Raw genomic sequence first — 22,232 nt, forward strand, 5'->3', positions numbered from 1 at the left:
TCGTTACAGACTATGGGCTAAATCCCAATCACCTTCTTCATATGAGTAGTCCTCTTGAAGTCAATGACACTTTTCATGCAAGGAAGGAAAGCAGAATTTGTCTCCCTAGGGGGACAGATCCTGCAACTCGGTCCAGCTAAGCAGACACTTACACCCATGCAGGACAATGGGGCTGTATGCAGTTGCAGGAGTCCACCTGAGCAAATCCAGATGTGGCCACAAGTTAGCAGACAAGCAAGATGGGTAGCTCCCTATTTCTTCAGCCATTTGGAATTACTATTTAATTTAACAAAGCATTAGGAGAAAATAATGAATGTTTTGAACATTTAAAAAAAAACCCTAGATGAAGTGATTACATAATTGTTTAAAAATAAGTATTTTGCTGTACTTGTTTGTCAACAATTTGACCTCTCCAGCTCTCACATGCTGGAGAAATCATAATGCTCTTATGCTTAAATCTAAAACAAACTAACAAAAATATTTTCATTTAAATCACAAAACATATTAATGAAAGTATTTATTTTCATCTTTAATTTAATAACCATTGTGTTTTTAGATAAACCCATATTTTTACTTCACTATAGCTGTGCCAGTTTATAACAGCAGAGTTTGGCCCTTTGAACCTAAGGGTAAGTCTACATTTGCAGTAGCAGGTGCAATTCTCAGCTTGCATAGACGTACTCATGCTAGCTGTGTTTGGGTTAGCACCTGCAAATAGCAGTGTGTCCACAGCGGCACACCGAGCATGCACTCAGGGGGGGTAGGATTGTTGCAGGCAGGATTGTATTTGGGGCAGCTAGCCTGAGCAGCCACCCATGCCACCTCAGACACATTGTTATTTTTAGGTGCTAGCTCAAACAAAACTAGCATGGGTATGTCTTTGCGAGTTGGGAATCACACAACCCAGGTCAAATATAGATGTACCCTAAATCAGTCCAGTGCCCCTTAAAAGATACAATTAACTACATTTTAAAGTCTACTGATCTGAAACCGGATAGAGTTTGTTGGTTAATTAGTTTACAGACAGCCTTTTACATCATTTCAAAGAAAATAAATTTTTTTTGGTTTTATGAAGTTATATAGTGTCACTGTCTAGACACACCGAGGACAGACTTAATTACAGTACATCAAATCAATTTAATTGAACTACTATACATCAACACGGTGTACAACCAAGAGAAAGCTACTTCCACAGCAAGTTATTCATCATTGTCACCACAGCCTCATTCTGTTCACTCCAAAGAAAACACTCTGGACAAACACTCCTTCCCTGGGCCAGGAATAAATGAACAGGTTTAGAAAAGACTACCAAGACTCTGATACTGCAAATCGTTAAGTGTGTTGGTAACTTTGCTCACATGAATGAACTCATTGTCTTCAACAGGATTACTCTTGTCAGCAAAGTTATGAAAGTGCTTAATTGTTTGCAGGATCAGGATCCAAATTTGCTTCTCCATCTACATTATTAGAAGCCTTTGCTACCACCTACTGATCTTCATAGAACAGTACCACAGAAGTGAAGTTACACCAGTGTAAATGAGATCCGAGTTCAGCCAGAAGTTTAACAACTAGTTAAATTACATAACATAGCCAGAACTTTATCCCAGATTCTGAAGTTAAGTCTGCATCTGCTGTTCCATAAATCCCCTTTTTTCTCTCCAAAGGTTTACAGCTGTAGCATTAAAACAAACTTCACTCCAGATCAAACTTAACCAAGATCAAATAAAGTTTGGACATTGTTAAATTACACCAGTGTAAAAAGTTTCCCAGGTATTGTTCTGGATTCTGCTAGATATAGGAATGCCACATATCGACATCAGCACTAAGTTAGTTTATAAAAACTAGTTTAAAGCACAGAAAGTTAGAGAAAAACACACTTTCTTTTCCTCTCAGTTATTTTTAGACAGTTCATCAATCATGTTATAATTCAACTGATCAACAACACATCAAAATATTTGGGATAACTAGCGCATTTCATTATTATGAAAGCACTGGCCTTGGTTCCAGTTACTGTCTTACACTTAAAGCACAGATTGAAACACTTTATTATGTTTCAAGAACACTTTAGCAGCAGCTCAATGCACAGCAGTGGTCAAAAAGGCTAACAGAATGTTAGGAACTATTAGGAAATGGATAGAAAATAAGACTGAAAATATCATAATGCTACTATATAGATCCACAGTGCACACACACAATTAACCTGTGGAACTCATTGTCATGGGATGTTGTGCTGGCCAAAAATGTAACTGAGTTCAAAAAAGAACTAGATAAGTTCACAGAGGATAGGTCTATCAATGGCTATTTGTTTTAATGTACTTCATATTTTAGAATTTCATATTGCTTTAAATATTGTTACATTGTATCACTTCTTTTATTTACCTGTTTTTATCTGGTGTATCCCATTTGCATTTTCCCTGTTGATTTAATTGTTTATTGGTCTCTTTTTTTCATTTTGGATATTTAAATAAATGTTTCTTTATTTCAAAGTCACATTCAATTATTTATTTGGGGACATCCTTTAGCATATAGGGAAAAGAATTCTTTGTAAAATTTAAGTGGCTACTCCTTGACTGTAGTCTCATTAATAATCATAATGAATAATTCCATCTTTTGATTATCCTGCATTCATCATATGAGAAGCAATTAATTAGTAATTCCATGTAATTAATGGTTGGTTCTCCCAATTATCAAGTTTGAGAATTGTTTTTTTTTCTTTAGGTAATTTTATTTTAAAAATTACCCGGTCCCCAACGTCCTTCTATCCCACAGCACCCTATGTCTGATCATGCTTTTGCTCTCAGCATCAGAACAAGGCAGACTCTTCAACCTACCCACATAGCTAAAACTCATTCAAACCCCACCCATTACCTATATTTGAAGATTTGTTTTAGAAGTAATAGTACTTTTTGCTGTTATTCTTCATAACTGAAAGTTTCTTATTCAGCGGGAGCTGACATATAATGTTCTTCCATTTCAAACTGGCTGCCACTCTGTTATTGCTGTCCATGACAGTGAAGCCACAGCCTGCCCTTACCTACTTATTCCAATAAGAGTAAAAGCCAAGCTGCCCTCAGGGAAGGTGGGACTCAATGTCAGTATAGGGGACAATGCACAGTTAAGGCAACCAAATAACCTTAACTCTATGCCCTCAACCTTTCAATTGATTTCAATAGGATATAGGTTCCTAAATCATGTAGGCACTTTTGAAAATGTTATTCTAAATTAAACTAGAGTTAACACTGAGAGTAAAAACATGACAGGTGTGGCAACCTATAGCCTCACTCCTACTGAGACCAATAGGAGATGGCAACCATCACTTGCTTCTAATAGATTCCGAGATAAAAAACTGTGTGTAAAAATTTCCCAAAGCAGCTAAATTATTTGTAAATTTAAGTCCCATTAATTTATGGACCTCCAATGTGACTCAGAATCCTAACTCACACACTTTTATGTATGTTACACATAGTTTCTGTTAGGATATAGATACTCAGGCCTGTCTGCAAAGGCCTATACTTTAAGAATTTAGGTGTATTCTTATCACTTAGCTAGTTATAGAGGTATAAAAGAGAATCAAAATCACTGTCTCTGTAATGGCCTTCTGTTACTGTGACAGTCTGAGGCCCAGTTCTTCGGCTAAGCAGCAAAGGCAGCCATAAGCTGGGAAGTGTATGGTCACATCCTCACATTCCAAACTAATCACGTTGAGATAAGGTGCTATTGGGCTATTAGGAATACAAACCTGGCCTGATATTTTTATCACCTCCAGAGAAAGGGAAGAGAAAACTTAGTTTGATAGCATCCTGTCTAGCAAGAACTCACTTATCAATAGACACAGCAGGAAAACTCTTATGTCTGTATAGGTGTAGTTGTGAAATCCTCACTTCTGTGTTGTTTTGTATGTTTATTTGCATGGTCTCTGTCTGGTTCTGTAATTGTTTCTGTCCGCTGTATAATTAATTTTGTTGGGTGTAAACCAATGAAGATGGTTGAATATAATTGGTTAAATAACCATGTTACAATATGTTTAGATTGGTTAGTTAAATTTCAGTAAAATGATTGGTTAAGGATAGCTAAGCAGAATTCAAGTTTTACTATATAGTCGGCAGTCAATCAGGAAGTGTGGGGTGGAAATGGGAACAGGGACTGGGGATGGGGGAATTGGGATCATGTTTTGCTAAAGGGGGAAATGGGAACAGGCGATGGGAACAGAAACAGAAACAGGGACATAGGCAAGGCTCTGTGCTCTCAGAGCTGGGAAGGGGGACACTAAGGAAGGAAACTGGAATTTTGCTTGTTGGAAGTTCACCCCAATAAACATCGAATTGTTTGCACCTTTCGACTTCGGGTATTGTTGCTCTCTGTTCATGCGAGAAGGACCAGGGAAGTAAGTGGGTGAAGGAATAAGCCCCCTAACAGTTTCCCTCTGAGAATCCATAAGAGGCAAGTGACTTTCAGAAGTGAGCCCAAGCTACATAGTTCAGATCCTAATCCAGATCTAATCCAAAGTTTGGGAGTATTTGGATCCAGAGTTTCGACTTGATTTGACTCTCTGATAATTTTCCCTATACAGCCACCATTTACTTATCCCCAGAATTGTTGCTCTTTCTTCCTATTTCACTGTTTTGTTTACTGTTCATTTTTTCAGAGTCTCTGAACATAGGGGTTAGTTTTAGAATTTAGTCATCTAAACAGATGATTATGTGTTTGAGCTTTGAAATATATTCTACACTGGAGAATGGAAATGACAAATGAAGAAACCTAATGGGCATATATATTTTCCTTTTCCATGGCACCTCATAGTAAAATTTGTTTATAAAAGCCACATTCAGGGCTGGAGAAGAAACAACTTTCTAAGCAGATGATTTTGCATCTGCTATAGAATCAAAGCCAAGTACAAGAACAGTATACACTCAAAACTCATAACCTGGTTATCTCCTTAAAAAATGGTCCTTATGGCAAGTTACTTATCAATTAAAATACCAACAGCCCTGTCCTATAAAACTTCCAACCACCATGGGTCCTTAGAGAAATCTTAGCTGTTCAACTGCCAATAAAATCAAACTTCTAAACATAAACTTTAAAAGGTCTACGAAGACATTCTGTGGTCAGGCTGGGCAAAGGCAAACATATTCATAGGCACCTGAAAGACAGGCCAGAAGTGAGTATACGCAAAAGCTACGCAAAGCTCTTATCCTGTTACAATAGTTGACTTTTGTTTCTAGGCTTCCGTGAATGGATTGAGTGTTCTGTCTAGACAAACACTATAAAGATTTAAAGTAACATACTGCAATGTGCCTCATCGCTCCAGTCATCACAGTCATTGTAGCCATTACATTGTAGTTTCCCAGGGATGCAGATTCCACTGGCACATAAGAAGCTCTCGTCTCCTCCACACAGCACTAGGAAGGGAAGGGAAAGGAAAAACACAGGACAAGCTTTTCAGATTTTAAAAAATAACATCATAAGCAATATCTGTTTTGAACATGTGTCATCCAATAGAAGTGTATTTAAACAACAAACTCACAATTAATCAATCTTAATTAGAGATGGGCTGGGAAAGTGGAATTCAGATGCAGCCCAGGTTTAGGCTAGCAACTGGGGGTTCAGGAGCAAGACAATCAGGGCTAAGGTTCCAACTCAGTAGTACCAAAGTGAGATTTTCTTTCTATGAATTTATATGCCCCACTTCACCATAGTGTGGGTGCTCCTCAAACATTCATGAATTGATCTCATAACACCCTGATGTATTAGGGAAGTATTATTATCTCCATTAGACAGATGGGGAACTGAAATACACAGATCATGACTAGTGGTTTTGGATGCCCCTCTTGCGATACCTTAAAGAGGACCTGATTTTTTAGAGAGTGGGTATTCAGAATGTTCTGACAACACAGCCCCTTTATGGTTTCTCAAGCTGGGCACTCAAAAATGGAGGCATTGAAAATCACCAGTCATTCAAAAAAACTTAACCTAATTGACGTATACAAGGTCTCTGACAAAGACAGGAATAGAATCCACATGCCCACGTCCATGCTTTACCCCAAGGCCTTGCACACCTACCCTGACAAAATTCATGAGTAGGTAAGTAGTAGTATACAGGGATACAATTCTAAAGGCTGTCAGGTACAGGAGTTTGACCTGCATTGTGTGGTTTTGTTCTTTTTAAAAACTACAGTTGTACTCAATAAAGCTAAGCAAAATGGCAGTTTTCACCAACAGTAAAATATAGTTATAAAAACGAAAATGAGAGAGAGTTTCCAGGAGCAGAAAAGTGTCAATTTGCTGCTAGAAAGTCATTAAATTTAACTGTAAAAATGGCAAATTTTCATCAGGTAATTTCATGAAAATTCAAAATTCTGTTCACATAGTGGAACTTAACCATTTTTGGCCGGGTTAGTTTTGCACCGTATTAGAAATGCAGCTGGCCATATTATAGAGTCTGAAACTTAATATGACACATGTGATCAAAGTTTATGGTCACATAAAGGAGCCATATAGATGTTAGAAGAAAAAGTTAACTAAATCAAATTTTGTATGCTTGGGTAAAAGCATCTCTAAAAGCTGTACAGGTACTTCTGTTGTACAAGTACAAAGCAAATTAGGCTTAGAGCCAAATTATGTTTCTAATTAATAATATAACTGTGACAGGTATTCCAACCACATGCAGTGTCTTTGGGGACTATTGTATTAACTTTATGAATGTCATATGTGTTACTGTAGGCTAGGGATTGTATTCTGCTTCATGGGAGAGGCTTATCACAGCTCCTTCAGGAACAAAAACCACCTGGGGGAGATTACTGCTGTCCTGGGATAGAAAACAGCCCTAGAGAAGTACAACCCCCTGGAGTGACTGGCATACACTGGTTCAGGTCAGTTTCAAAAGCCACAAGAGACAAAGAAAGAATTTGGGGGAACAAGAGCCAGATTGAATTGACAGAAAGGGCTTCATTTTAATCCAATGAACAGACATGACCCTTTGACGAAGGGGGGAGCCAAACCCTGCTGAAGGACTTTGATCTACTAGACCCACCCATATTGAAGATGGGCAACTGCTGATATGTTTAGGATTTAGACCTGTTGTTATATTATACATTTTCTCTATAAGCCTTCTGTCCTTCAATATATATATACTCTTCTTTGAGAGAGCTGTTTAGTTACTAGTATCAGGGGGTAGCTGTGTTAGTCTGTATCCACAAAAACAACAAGGAGTCCGGTGGCACCTTAAGACCAACAGATTTATTTGGGCATAAGCTTTCCTGGGTAAAAAACCTCACTTCTTCAGATGTGAAGTGAGGTTTTTTACCCATGAAAGCTTATACCCAAGTAAATTATTCCATTCTATGCGTCCGATGAAGTGGGCTGTAGCCCACGAAAGCTTATGCTCAAATAAATTTGTCAGTCTCTAAGGTGCCACAAGTACTCCTTTTCTTTTTGCGGACACAGACTAACATGGCTGCTATTCTGAAACATAAAATAGTCACTGCTAGTGCCTGCTTCTTTTGATCCTGAAATAAACTATTCTGATAGGATCAACATGCAGAGGAATGTCCACTATTTAAATCATACTTAGCGTTTTAAAAGGCTCTCTGGTTGTTACCTACATGGTTACCCAAATCAAGCTAGGGCTGTCACCCTCTAGACATCTTCACTGCAATTAGCTTTGTATCTGGGTTTTTGCAATATTGAGTTAAGGTGCAGCTTGAAAAGTGATGTTCTGGTATTCATCAACCCTTCATTTTTGAGTGTATTAATTCATTAAAGGCAAGAAGAGATTGGCATCTGAAGGTACATTCCGTCTTCCTGCACAATATGGAATTAAATAAATGTGTAAATGTGAAATAATATATACACCAGACAAATGCATGCCTGATTTTACTCCACTGGAATCAACCCAATAGAATCAATGTAACACCAGTGATGAATTTGGCCCAATACTTTAAACTGCAAATAGATTTCTAATCTGTGATAAGGAAAATTCACTTATCTCTAAAACCCGAAAATGCAGCTGTCTTGTGGTGCACAGAACAATTTGCATCTCCAAATATACATTTTTCATTTCAAGACCTATACCAGTCACTGCCATATTGAATTTGTTTGCCGTTATTAAATATGTGAAAGAAATGGTAGTCAGATTCAATTTGGCTTCACAGAATTATAGAAATGTAGGTCTGAAAGGGACCACAAGAAGTCATTAAATCCAACACACTAGGTTGTGGCAGGACTGAGTAAACCTAGACCACACCTGACAAGTGTTTATCCAACCTGTTTTTAAAAACTTCCTGAATATAATCATATATGCTTGTAAGAAAAGTCTAAGGCTTTAAAGCCTCAGGTCCTATAGAAATTATTTCATTTTATAGGAAGAAAAGTCCAAATTCAGTTCTGCAATAGTTTGAAAGGTTTCACAGATGCATGTTGATCATATTTTGAAGAAATACAGACACTCTGACATAGAGGGGAGAGATAGCTCAGTGGTTTGAGCATTGGCCTTCTAAACCCAGGGTTATGAGTTCAATCCTTGAGGGGGCCATTTGAGGAATGTACCTTCAGGTGCCAATCTCTTCTTGCCTTTAATGAATTAATACACTCAAAAATGAAGGGTTAATGAATACCAAAACATCACTTTCCAAGCTGCACCTTAACTCAACATTGCAAAAACCCAGATACAAAAGCTAATTGCAGTGAAGACATCTAAAGGGTGACAGCCCTAGCCTGATTTGGGTAACCATGTAGGTAACAACCAGAGAGACTTTTAAAACGCTAAGTATGATTTAAATAGTGGACATTCCTCTGCATGTTGATCCTATCAGAATAGTTTATTTCAGGATCAAAAGAAGCAGGCACTAGCAGTGACTATTTTATGTTTCAGAATAGCAGCCGTGTTAGTCTGTATCCGCAAAAAGAACAGGAGCAGGGGACTAGACTAGATGATCTCCTGAGGTCCCTTCCAACCCTAATAATCTGATTCTATGATCTGTTCATTCGGAAAGGTATTTTCATTGTTTTCTCTCTCCCACATCTGAGGCCTGGTCTACACTATGCGTTTAAACCAAATTTAGCAGCGTTAAACCGATTTAACCCTGCACCCGTCCACATAATGAGGCCCTTTATATTGTTATAAAGGGCTCTTTAAACCAGTTTCTGTACTCCTCCCTGACGAGAGGAGTAGTCCCGAAATCGGTATTGCCATGTTGGATTAGAGTTAGTGTGGCCGCAAATCGACGGTATTGGCCTCCGGGCGGTATCCCACAGTGAACCCCTGTGACCGCTCTGGAAAGCAATCTGAACTCGGATGCACTGGCCAAGTAGACATGAAAAGCCCCGCGAACTTTTGAATTTCATTTCCTGTTTGGCCAGCGTGGAGAGCTCACCAGCACAGGTGACCACGCAGAGCTCATCAGCACAGGTAACAATGCAGTCTCCTGAGAATTGAAAAAGAGCTCCAGCATGGACCGCACGGGAAGTACTGGATCTGATCGCTGTATGGGGAGAGGATTCCATGCTAACAGAACTCCGTTCCAAAAGACAAAATGAAAAAACATTTGAAAAAATTTCCAAGGCCATGATGGAGAAAAGCCACACCAGGGACTCAGTGCAGTGCCGTGTGAAAGTTAAGGAGCTCAGACAAGCCTACCAGAAAACCAAAGAAGCAAACGGAAGGTCTTGGGCAAGGCCGAAAACATGCCGCTTCTACGCTGAGCTGCATGCAATTTTAAGGGGATCCGCCACCAGTTCCCCACCTGTCCATGGATTCCGAGGTGGGGGTGGTAATCTCAGCCATGGCTGAGGATTCTGCAGATGGGGAAGATGAGGAGGAGGAAGAGAGGAGGACGAGCTTGCAGAGAGCACACAGCACTCCGTTCTCTCCAACAGCCAAGAGCTTTTTCTCACCCAGACGGAATTACCCTCCCACCCCTCCCAAGCCACTAGCCCAGACAATGAAGCCATGGAAGCGACCTCTGGCGAGTGTACCTTTGTAAATATAAAACATGGTTTAAAAGCAAGCGTTTTTTAATGATTAATTTGCCCTGAGGACTTGGGATGCATTCGCGGCCAGTACAGTTATTGGAAAAGTCTGTTAACATGTCTGGGGATGGAGCGGAAATCCTCCAGGGACATCTCCATTAAGCTCTCCTGGAGGTACTCCAAAAGCCTGTGCAGAAGGTTTCTGGGCAGGGCAGCCTTATTCCATCCTCCATGGTAGGACACTTGACCACGCCATGCATGTAGCAAGTAATCTGGTATCATTGCATGACAAAGCCTAGCTGCGTATGGTCCCGGTGATTGCTGGCATTCAAGCAACATCCATTCTTTATCTCGCTGTGTTATCCTCAGGAGAGTGATATCGTTCATGGTAACCTGGTTGAAATTCAGGAATTTAATTAAGGGGACAGGAATGGCCATTCCTACTGGGCTGTTTGCCTGTTGCTTAAAATAAATCCTTCCTTGCAGGTAGCCAAGCGGGGGCGGGGGGGAGGGGAGGAGGGGGGGAATGGCGCTGAGCTTTTTCGCGTTTGGCTAGCAGGGATCTTCTGCCTGCAGGGAGGGAGTAGGGGGGTGTTTAGTAGTGATCTTCCATGATACCAGCCACGCGGTGGGGGGAGGGGCAAAGCGATCATCCCAGAGAATTGGATGAGGGAGTGGTTTCTGCTGCTGCATGTTAACAGGAAAGAAGCAGCACTGAACAGGATTTGCTTGGTATTTGGGAAAGGAGGGCACTGTGTACATGAAGGCTGCAGGAGCCGAAAGACAATGGCTTACCATGGACGCATGCAAGCTGAATTCTGCTGCCCGGACCTGCGTCTGTGAGATCTCTAACACCAGAGCCGCAGGCACTCAATATTAAGATGCAAAATGCAACCTTGTAGTGAAATCACATGTGCTATATAAGACGAATAGTTTTGTTCACCGTGAAACAGTATAAGCACTGTTCTGTAAAATGTATCTTTTTAAACACTTCTCTCCCTTTTTTCCCTCCCTCATGCAGCTACAAATTTTTCAAGCCTCTCTACTCCATCTCAAAAGCTATCTCAGATAAGGCGGCGGAAAAAAAAGACGCGAGATGAAATGTTCTCAGAAATCATGGAAGTGACCCGCAATGAAAGAGCTCATCTGAATGAGTGGAAGGACATGGTATCAAATTACAGGAAAGATGCCAGTGAATGTGAGGACAGGAGGGACCAATGTGAGGATAGGAGGGACGAACGTGAGGAGAGGAGAGAACCTCGAGATGAGAAGTGGTGGCAGGAAAATCAGAGGTGTAGGCAGGAAGATCAGCGGTGGCGGGATGCAATGCTGGGGCTGCTGCGTGATCAAACTGACATCCTCCAACATCTGGTGGAGCTTCAGGAACAGCAGCAGGGTCACAGAGTGCCGCTGCAGCCCCTGTGTAACCACCCTCACCCCTCACCATGTTCCATATCTTCCTCACCCAGATGTGTAAGAACACATGGGGGAAGACTTCGTGCACCTGCCCACTCCACCCCCGTGGACAGCCCAACCAAAAGGCTGTCATTACTTTGAAATTTTTTTAGTGGTCTTTTCCTTCCCTCCTATCCTCCTCCCAAACCACACCCAGGCTACCTTGTCAGTTCTTTCCCTCTTTTTATAATGACTTAATAAAGAATACATTATTTTTAAATGATAGTGACTTTATTTCCTTAAGCAAGCTGTAATTGAAGGGGGAGGGTGGGTTGCTTACAGAGAATGAGTCAATCGGGGGGGGGGTCATCAAGGGGAAACAAACACAGCAGTCACACCGTACCCTGGCCCATGATGAAACTCGTTTTCAAAGCTTCTCTGATGCGCACCACTTCCTGGTGTTCTCTTCTAATCACCCTGGTGTCTGGCTGCGCGTAATCAGCAGCCAGGTGATTTGCCTCAGCCTCCCACCCCGCCATAAAGGTCTCCCCCTTACTCTCACAGAGACTGTGGAGCACACAGCAAGAAGCAATAACAATGGGGACATTGGTTTGGCTGAGATCTGAGCGAGTCAGTAATGTGCGCCAGCACACCTTTAAACGGCCAAATGCACATTCTACCACCATTCTGCACTTCCTCACAACTCCTGACTACTGTCCAGGCTGCCTGTGTATGGCTTCGTGAGCCATGGCATCAAGGGGTAGGCTGGGTCACCCAGGATAACTACAGGCATTTCAACATCCCCAACTGTTATTTTCTGGTCTGAGAAGTAATTCCCTTGCTGTAGCTGTTTAAACAGAGTAGTGTTCCTGAAGACGCAAGTGTCATGAACCCTTCCTGGCCATCCCACGTGGATGTTGGTGAAACGTCCCTTGTGATCCACCAGTGCTTGCAGCACCATTGAAAAGTACCCCTTGCGGTTTACGTACTGAGTGCTCTGGTGCTCCGGTGCCAAGATAGGGATATGGGTTCCATCTATCGCCCCACCACAGTTAGGGAATCCCATTGCAGCAAAGCCATCCACTATGACCTGCACGTTTCCCAGAGTCACAACCTTTCATAGCAGCAGCTTAATGGTTGCTTTGGCTACTTGCATTACAGCAGCCCCCACAGTAGATTTTCCCACTCCAAAATGATTCCCGACTGACTGGTAGCTGTCTGGCGTTGCAAGCTTCCAGAGGGCTATTGCCACTCGCTTCTCAACTGTGAGAGCTCCTCTCATCTTGGTATTCTGGAGTTTCAGGGCAGGGGAAAGCAAGTCACAAAGTTCCATGAAAGTGCCCTTATACATGCGAAAGTTTCACAGCCACTGGGAATCATCCCAAACCTGCAAAACTATGCGGTCCCACCAGTCTGTGCTTGTTTCCCAGGCCCAAAATCAGCATTCAATGGCTAGAACCTGCCCCATTACCAGCAGGATCTCCAAAGCGCAGGGGCCCGCGGTTTGAGAGAATTCTGTGTCCATGTCCTCATCACTCTCGTCACCGTGCTGCCGTAACCGCCTCCTCCTTGCCTGGCTTTGCAGGTCCTGGTTCAGCATAGACTGCACGAGAATACGCGAGGTGTTTACAACGTCCACAATTGTGGTCTTGATCTGAGCAGGGTCCATACTTGCTGTGCTATGGCGTTTGCACAGTTCACCCAGGAAAAAAGGCGCAAAACGTTTGTCTGCTGCTTTCACGGAGGGAGGGGTAAGGCTGTACCCAGAACCACCCGCGACAATGTTTTTTGCCCCATCAGGCACTGGGATCTCAACCCAGAATTCCAAGGGTAGGGGAGACTGCGGGAACTATGGGATAGCTACGGAATAGCTACCCACAGTGCAACTCTCCAGAAATCGACGCTAGCCTCAGTACATGGACGCACACCACCGAATTAATGTGCTTAGTGTGGCCGCGTGCACTCAACTTTATACAATCTGTTTTACAAAACCGGTTTATGTAAAATCGGAATAATCCCGTAGTGTAGACATACCCTGAGGTATAGTTCACAAGAAGGAATATCACTCATCCCTGATAATTTGGGTTCTCAGAAGTGCTGAGCCCTCTCACAACTCCAACTGCAGGCTCTCACCTCAAAAAGTCCAGCCCATATGAAGAATAAAATAAGAGAACTCATTCAAAGCCACTAACTATCGGCCTGATCCTGCAATATTGTCCCCCTGAAGGAAAGATCAAGTCTTCATATCAGTCTTTGATCTGCTTTCCTGACAAGCTTGGATAAGTCTCTCTCACTCAAATTTCACTGAAGTCCTTCACAGACTGTGAGCACACAGCAGGAAAGTTTATAAACTCCAGACTCTATAAGATGCTGATGTGGTTTTATTTTTTCAGTTAGCATCTGAGATCTCTTCAAGATGTCTTTCAAAATTGTATAGTAAATCAGCTTCTTTTGGAAGCAGGGTGGAGAGATGTGCCTCAATGTCTCATGCAGTTGCAGCTCCCCTCAGCTTAACTCCTCTATCTCTGGGATGGATATATGGACAGTCCCGATTTTTGGGTCTTTTTGTTATATAGGCTTCTATTACCCCCCACCCCGTCCCGATTTTTCACATTTGCTGTCTGGTCACCCTAGATGGATGAGACTGGTTTCCAGTCAGGATACCTGGGCATGACTGAGGGGGCATTGCTTTCATACCTGGGCTCAGGCTTAGGTGCCTGTTCAGGTCTGTACTGGAATGACCCTGGCAGGCAGTTTGAGGTGGTTAATAGTTTTAAATAAAATTGAAGCCTCTGCATTTAACCATACTATTGTGTCTGTGTCTCACTGTTTCCATGTCCACATGAATATTTACAGCCCAGTTTTGCAGAAGCAAGAGGTTTTGCAGTTCAGATCTGAAGTTCTGGGTGCTCTTCTTAACCAAACCACTCTGCCCTTTTAAGGTAATAACTGAAGTTTATGATGTGCCAAATGTGTGCTATACATTTTAAAGACAAATCTGAGGAAAGCATCCCTGCTGGAAGCATTTATAAGGCCTGGATCTTACAACTTCCTGTGCATGGGCAGATGTCTGTATCTATGCAATGCCCCATCAACTTCAACAGGATTCTGTACAGACGTAGGGGGGTCTGCCCATGCAGTGGTAATTTCAGGATTTGGTGAAATATGGGGTTTGATGAAATAAGAACAAGTGAAAGAGCATCTCTTTTTTGTTCTATGCTTTTTTCCCCTCCAATCACTTATTTGAATCCCAAGTAAAATAATGTACTAAAGAATAATAGGTACACATTCACAAATATCACTGTTACATAACTGTTAATCTCAAATATATTTTAAATCAACAATAGAGATTTATATCTTATACAATAGGTGGCTGTAATATATCAACAACTAACCCAATTTTAGTAATCCTGATACTATTTATTGGGGATATATTCGGTTTTTGACCTGAATACACCAAACGTAACATGCATTGACTTAGTTTCCTTCTCCAAATACCAAGAAGTTGTGATAGCCTCAGCACATTGAGCGTACCAATTTCTCAAGTGTATTCCAGATCACTGATGGAAATGGCTGGATCTATCCTCAAAACCCATTCTTTTAAAATAGGGTTTCCTTTCAGATTCAATTTTCTAAAATTACTACCAGTGTCAAATGCTCTCCTGCAGCATTAGATGTGTCTATTATGGAATCAGATCAAATGGACATTCTTGATCTATTTCCACATTTGTATGGTCGCATCAACAGCAAAGAATGCTAAGATACCAACCATTCTTTGGAAAGCACAAGTAGTAGCAATAATCAGAAGGAGCTGCAGCACTCTCCTCGGTGGCAATTTTGTTGTCCAAAGCCAGCCACGTGTTCTTGCATACTATGCTGAGAGGCTGTTCTGAAACTGGCAAACTTGGTAGGGTTTTCCTCAAGTTACAAGTTATCAAAAGATGATATTTCTGATCATCCTGTAATTGAAAACCATACCCCAAAAAAGCTTTCACCCAGAACCCCATCCTTAGACCGGTGGTCTGATGAAGGTTTCCCGATGAAGGCGGACATCAGTGCATTTCATTAATACTGATTATATCAAAGTCAGTACAGGATATGTTGTCTCACTATATTAAAATGCAGTGTTCTTCCTGTGAAATCAATAAGAAACTCTTGAAACCGAAATTTGGTCTGCAATAACGTATTGATTGGCAAGCAATGTTATGTATCCAGAAGCAATGGTGGTGTATATATGTAAGATGCATACAAACAAAAGAAAAGTTTCACTTTCAGAATGGCAGAAGAATATGAGATGAACATAAATCATGAACAAAGGTACTTCCAAGCTGACTTTCCTAGGGGGGTGAGTCATAACAACAAAAATTAGAGTCTCTGCTAATTCTTTCTTACAACTATCCCCAGACATGTTAACTCTCAAACTCTACTGATTTATAGTTTCTAAAAGTGATTTCATTTCCATATGTTTTTTAAAATATAAATTTAAACAGAATCAAAAGTATAAACTGAAATTTGTTAAAACTACCGCATACTGCACCTTGAAAATAGTGGACTTTGATTAACTAACTTGAAGAAATACCAATTAGTCTTTAACTTGCATACAATAAAGAGTCTCACTGACACATTTATATTTGAAAACTAAGAAACACCTACAATTCACACAAAACCTGTGATACATGGAAGATTTGGAATATAGCCTTTCAAAATTATAAGTAAATCCATGGAAACACACAAGAGGATTTGCAATGGTCTTTATTAAAAAGTTAGCATTAACCAACTGTTTCCATACCAAGATATGTGAGATACACTAGTCACTTCCTATTCTAAATTATTTTTATCTATAAGGAAAGACAATGCTATCTCAGATTCTGAGATATGATTGATTTTAATAAATGATGCCTCTTTAAATGGCATCTTCCATATATTTGGTGTCATTAAGAAGTAGGGTGACCAGATGCCCTGATATTATAGGGACTGTCCCAATATTAGGATCTTTGTCTTATACAGGCAACTGTACCCTCCCACCATCACCATCCCCCACACCACCACCCAAAAAAGTCCCATTATTTCAGACTTGCTATCTGGTCACCCTATTAAGAAGTCAACTCCATTTACTTTGGTATAGTATAAATACTTCCCAGTAGTGTCATATTCTATATTCAGGAAGTATTTTGGTAAAGTTAATACCACATTAGAGTATTTGTTTACATTTTAAAGAAATCCACTGCATTTGCAAGTAATTGATCAATAAAAATGAATGATTTATTGGGAGAAATGGCTATTAACAGGAATCATGACTCTAGAATATTTGATTAAACTTGATAAGCTTCTCAAAACTAGTTGGAGAAATTTTTTTTTCCAAAAACTTTATTCAAGAACTGAAAAACTCTAATATATGCACTAAACCAGAGGAAATGATTTATGATACCCCAATTAGGCTCCTGTCAGAAGAGTTCTTAAATTCACTGGAAAACAAAGCATTTTGGCCTTCATTATTTACAGTTTCCTGTTAAATAACAATAAAATCACATTTAAAACTTAAGCATACATAAATTTGATCTAAAAATCGTGTGGCAGACATCTATCTTGCAATCAGAAGCATTAAACATAATTTGAATTTTCTAAAGTAAGGAGAGGTTTATTGGAACCTCCAACAGAGGAGTAATTTGGTTTCTGCAGAAATGTTCATATGTTGGAGATGCTTAGCACATACAAATAATTATAAAACAATTTGTTATTGTCCCAACCATAAGGAAATTTTAGAATGACAGTTGACAATTAAACAAAATCAACCCCTGATATTTTTCACTTAAACATCTCAAAGTGCTTTACAAAAGCATAGTGTTATTTTACATATGGGGAAACTAAGGCACAGAGATAAAATGACTTGCCCAAAGCCACATAGATCAGTGGCAGTGTAAAGGGGGTTCATAGAAGTCCCTTGGTAAAATTTTACCCCCAAAATGAAGGAAAGGTTTTGGCAATTTCCCTGCTTCTGATGGAGTTTGATCCTTCTTCAGCATTGTTGTCAGATGCAAAAGCTCATGAAAATGCTTCTGAAGAGCAGACACTTTTGCTTTTGGAAAACCATATTGCACAGAACTGCAGATATTTTTAAAATATTTCTTGGGGGAGCATAATCTTAGATCCTCTTGAGAAGTCCGGACCCCCTCAAGCAGTCCTCAGACCCGAACCTTCAAATTACATAAACTGAACACTGTTACCCTAACAATAAACTCATCAGTATATTTTTTGGGATCCAAGTATAAACTTTTTCAGGAAAATACAACTTTATACATGTTTATTAAATTTTGCTTCCTCAGAATAGTTTTATTGTACATTACCAGCACTCGGTCACATTTCTCCAGTCTTATTATATTGCTGCTTATCAGTGTTTGTGAAGGGTTGAATCACAGAAACCCCCTTTGGGACTTCCAGCTGATGTGCTGAGGCTACCTCTGAGTCTGTTTTCCCTGCCAGCTTAGGACTTCAGTGCCCTGCCTGGTTTGACTCAGACACGCTTGCCTGCTGCAAACCCAGACCCAGGTCTGAACTACGTCCCTCAAAAGCTACAGGCTTAACTGAAAACAGCTTAAGAAGTGTACCTGTCTCCAAAACCCAGATGCCCAGTTCCCATTGAGGTCCAAACCCCAAATAAATCCATTTTACCCTGTATAAAGCTTATATAGAATAAACTCATAAATTGTTTGCCCTCTATAACATTGATAGAGAGATATGCACAGCTGTTTCGCCCCTCCCCCCAGGTATTAATACATGCTCTGCATTAATTAATAAGTAAAAAGTGATTTTATTAAATACAAAAAGTAGGATTTAAGTGGTTCCAAGTAATAACAGACAGAACAAAGTGAATTACCAAACAAAACAAAATAAAACACACGAGTCTACACCTAATACAGTAAGAAAACTGAATACAGATATAACCTCACCCTCAGATGTTACCATAAGCTTCTATCACAGACTGGACGCCTTCCTAGTCTGGGCATAATCCTTTCCCCAGTACAGCCCTTGTTCCAGCTCAGGTGGTAGCTAGAAGATTTTTCATGATGTAGTAAAAGGAGGCCGTGAGATATAAACCTTGGTATCAGAGGCCTGGTTTGAGGCCTAAGGCCTGAACTAAGGTAATGGTCAAGACTTTGCTAACATAAAGCAAAGTTAAGCTGTGAACCAGAGGCAGGCCCTGCTCACAGAAGCTGGCAAGGAAAGGGTTGATACTGCAAAAAGAGACATACCTAAAAGTACTGGACACCAGATATCAGAACATTCGCATACTTGTACACTCCACACAGATAACAAGGAACAGGCTGACCCATCCCAATGACAGGGCCAAAATGGTAATATGATGGATAGAGTTGTTTTGTTTGAACCAACATGTACAAGGTGAGAGGCGGCACCTTACTACGTAGAGGGGTTGTACCTTGCTATGTAGAGGGGGTGCACCTCAATACATCAGGAGTGATGTGTAACTTGTTTGGACCTGTGTATAAGAATGCATCCCTGGGGCAGTGTCTTTGTCCAGCCTAGGGGGCAGTGGAAAGTCCCGCCACTGACTGAACTGAGTCCATTGCCAGGGGGCACATAGTCGTAGTATGTCCTGTAGAGTAAAATCTAGAGGGAACTATCATTGTGCTTCGTTTGACAATAAACCTGGCCGAAGTGCCTTCGTACCTTACTAGACTCTGTGATCATTGGGGGTTCTCTCCAGGTCTGCTGTGTCAGCTATCTGCGCAGACCTGGGACAGCACACAGAGGGAACACACGCACGCAGTCAATTGATATAAACATTGAAGAGAGCAGAGCACCACACCGGTAGCATCTGACAACACATGATTGCAGCCCCCTTTGTTCTGTTCCACCCACTTGTATATCTTTTGCACAAGGCAGAAATCCTTTGTCCCTCTCTGGTTTCCCACCTCTCCCTCTAAATGGAAAAGCACCAGGATAAAGATAGATTCCAGTTCAGGTGACATGATCATGTCACTGTAAGACTTCAAGCCTTCATCCTTCCAGCCTGACTCACAGGAAGGCCTGCAAGCAAACAGAGCCATCCACAGTCAGTTGTCCTGGTTGATGGGAGCCATGGAGATTCCAAACCACCATTAATGGCCCACACTCTGCATAATTACAATAGGCCCTCAGACCTATAGTTCATATTTCTAGTTTCAAATACAAGAATGATACATACGTACAAATAGGATGACCACACTCAGTAGATTATAAGCTTCATAATGATACCTTACAAGAGAGATTTTGCACGAAGCATATTCCAGTTATATTATAATCATACTCATTAGCATATTTTCATAAAATCATATAGAGTACAATGTCACAGTGTTACTGGGATTTTTTACAGCTGGCTCCACAATCCATCTGGAATCAAACTAGTCATAGATTTAATAGCATAGTTACAAATGTAGCAATTGAATGGCTGGCAGCCTTCTGCAATGCATGTACATTGAGAGTCTTTGTGTCTACTAAAATCACACTGCAGACTTCCTCCTCTTCACTGCAAGTCTGTATGTTCTCCATCACAACGTACAAAACCGCTATTTTCTTCCTGAGCAAGCTACGGAATCGGAACAGAAAGTTGTTCTGCTTCCATACCTTGCACTACTGCCACAAATTGTGCATTTTTGTTTCTGCCTTTCATGTTGCTTTCTATAGTATACATACTGAACCATGATATCTGCATGTATACAGTCTGAAGTTGTCAACAAAACTTCTTTCTTTCACGGGTACTTAAAAAAGACCCCCTATGAAAGATAAAAGTTTTGCCAACGCAAGTGGTAGTGTGAATGTGGCTTTGTCGGCAGGAGCGCTCTTCTGCCGACAAAGCTAATGCCACTTGCAGGGCTGGAAGTATTTTGTCAGAAAAAATGCCAGCAAAGTACTGACAAAGAGCATTTACACACACTGACTTCTAGGTGCTGATTTGTTTGCCTGTTAATCACACACTCTTTCTTGCCATGCGTCTCACTAGATTGACCACTGTCACCATGTTTCATGTAGCATGTACTGGGTAACAACACTAAGGACTACATGGTTGTAAAATTTAACTGGTTCTTTATGAAAAAAATTTACAGAGAAGTTGCAGCTAGTATTCTAGCCATATGCATGCAGACTGACTTCCTTGTGCCCCCTCTAAACTCTTCTGCAACCTGTGCTCCTCTCTCAAAGTTTCATGCAGTCTGCTACAACGACTATCTTAAAGCAAGATACTCTTGTGGGCAGATGATCTCTTCATAAGGTTACTCTATCTATGGTTTGTCACAGCATAGTGGTTTCCTAAAATAATCTCTAAAAATCCTTGAAAGGATTTGTCGCTGTTGGATTCAGAATTCTGTTAAATCTCTTCATAGCTGCATATAAATACTGCAGTGATGGATAGTACCTTACATCCCACCTCGACTACTGTAACATTCTTCCCTCTGGCGTCCAATACATACACATTGCCTTCCTTCAATCCATACAACATGCAGTTACCAAAGTCATCTACTTTGCCTATCAATCTGATCATGTAATTTCCCTCTCTGAATCACTCCACTAGTTCCCAATCCACCAGTGCAACAAATTTCTGCGTCTTATCACCATATTCATAACTCTACTTATCCTCCCCTTGCCAAGATTCACATTGCCCCACTACTTTTCAATTCTAAAATGGCTCCTGACAACAGCAGTAAGTGACTCATCCAAGTCGTCTTAAACCAGAAATCACCATCTGGAACAATCTTCTAAAATACAATAGTACAACACAATAATGCACTATCATGATCTTTACCAGTAACCCATGGTAACATACGTAGGAAAATAAGACTTTCTCCTCCCTAGATTAATTTTCAGTAATATAGGATAGCTTTCCTTTGTGTTTTATTATCCTAAAATAAAACACACTGAATATTGCACTGTATCAAATATTGTCATAAGCTTGTCAAAAATTCATCCCATTTAATAAAGCAAAGGGCTCTCATTCATATGAATGAAACAGGATTGTCAGTTTCTGCTTTGGATGTTACTGTGGTGAAGCCACATGTCAAAAGATCAAATTAATTATTATGCTGAGCCATCTGGTATCCAGACAACTGGCTGCAACCTGTGATAACAGAAGTCTCTAAACATTTACAGGCTTATTAATGATGGGTTTAACATCTAGACTATCAAACAAAATTTTCAAAGAACAATTAGGTATTTTACAATATATTTATATAATAGTATGCCTCTGCCAGTGAAAGAGAGTTCTGAAAGTTCTTCAGACGTATATTAATTGATGGAATAATGTGTTGTTAATTTAAAACAGTTGTTTAAAGTTTGCTGTCTGTTACGTGAGGTTTTGCAACAAGTCATTATGTGAAGATTTACAAATAGATGTCCATGAATAAAAAAGTAATGTTTTATCTCACATAACACTAAGCTCAATAGCTCTCCAAAATACATATTGTGAAATGAAAACACTTACTCTAAATAATTTTTTGTGCTATGCACAGATTGGAAAAATCAGCAAGAATTGATGTATAGCTATCATTTTTTACCAGTAAGCATGCATAAGTGCTACCCAGCGGAATAATTCAGAAAACATGGAAATAGTTTAAAATAAGCAGCAGCTTCTTGCATGCTAAACAAACAGAAATTCAAATTAGTTTTTCCTCAGAACTTCCAAACTTAATATTAAATCATATTAAGGGCCTAAATACTGGCCTCTTTACTCTGAAACAAATCATACCTTACACAATAAAAACTTGTATTAGGGCCAGGAAACTTCATGAGTTTTAACTTCTGGACTTTACTACACATCATCCTGCTTGCAACTTCATCCTCATTGTCATAGAGTGATCAGAAGGGGATGTGGTCTGAAAAGG

General features: G+C 40.4%; 1 protein-coding gene across 1 annotated transcript in view; it reads right to left on the minus strand.

Moving 5' to 3' along the window:
- Positions 1–22,232, minus strand: part of CORIN (corin, serine peptidase) — a 289,680-nt gene that overhangs the window by 116,859 nt on the left and 150,589 nt on the right. Inside the window, 1 exon segment of the mRNA XM_030564547.1 lies at positions 5,286–5,399. Coding sequence (XP_030420407.1) covers positions 5,286–5,399 — 114 coding nt within the window.

Source organism: Gopherus evgoodei, chromosome 5 (genome assembly GCF_007399415.2).
Source record: "Gopherus evgoodei ecotype Sinaloan lineage chromosome 5, rGopEvg1_v1.p, whole genome shotgun sequence".
NCBI classification, from domain to species: domain Eukaryota; kingdom Metazoa; phylum Chordata; order Testudines; family Testudinidae; genus Gopherus; species Gopherus evgoodei.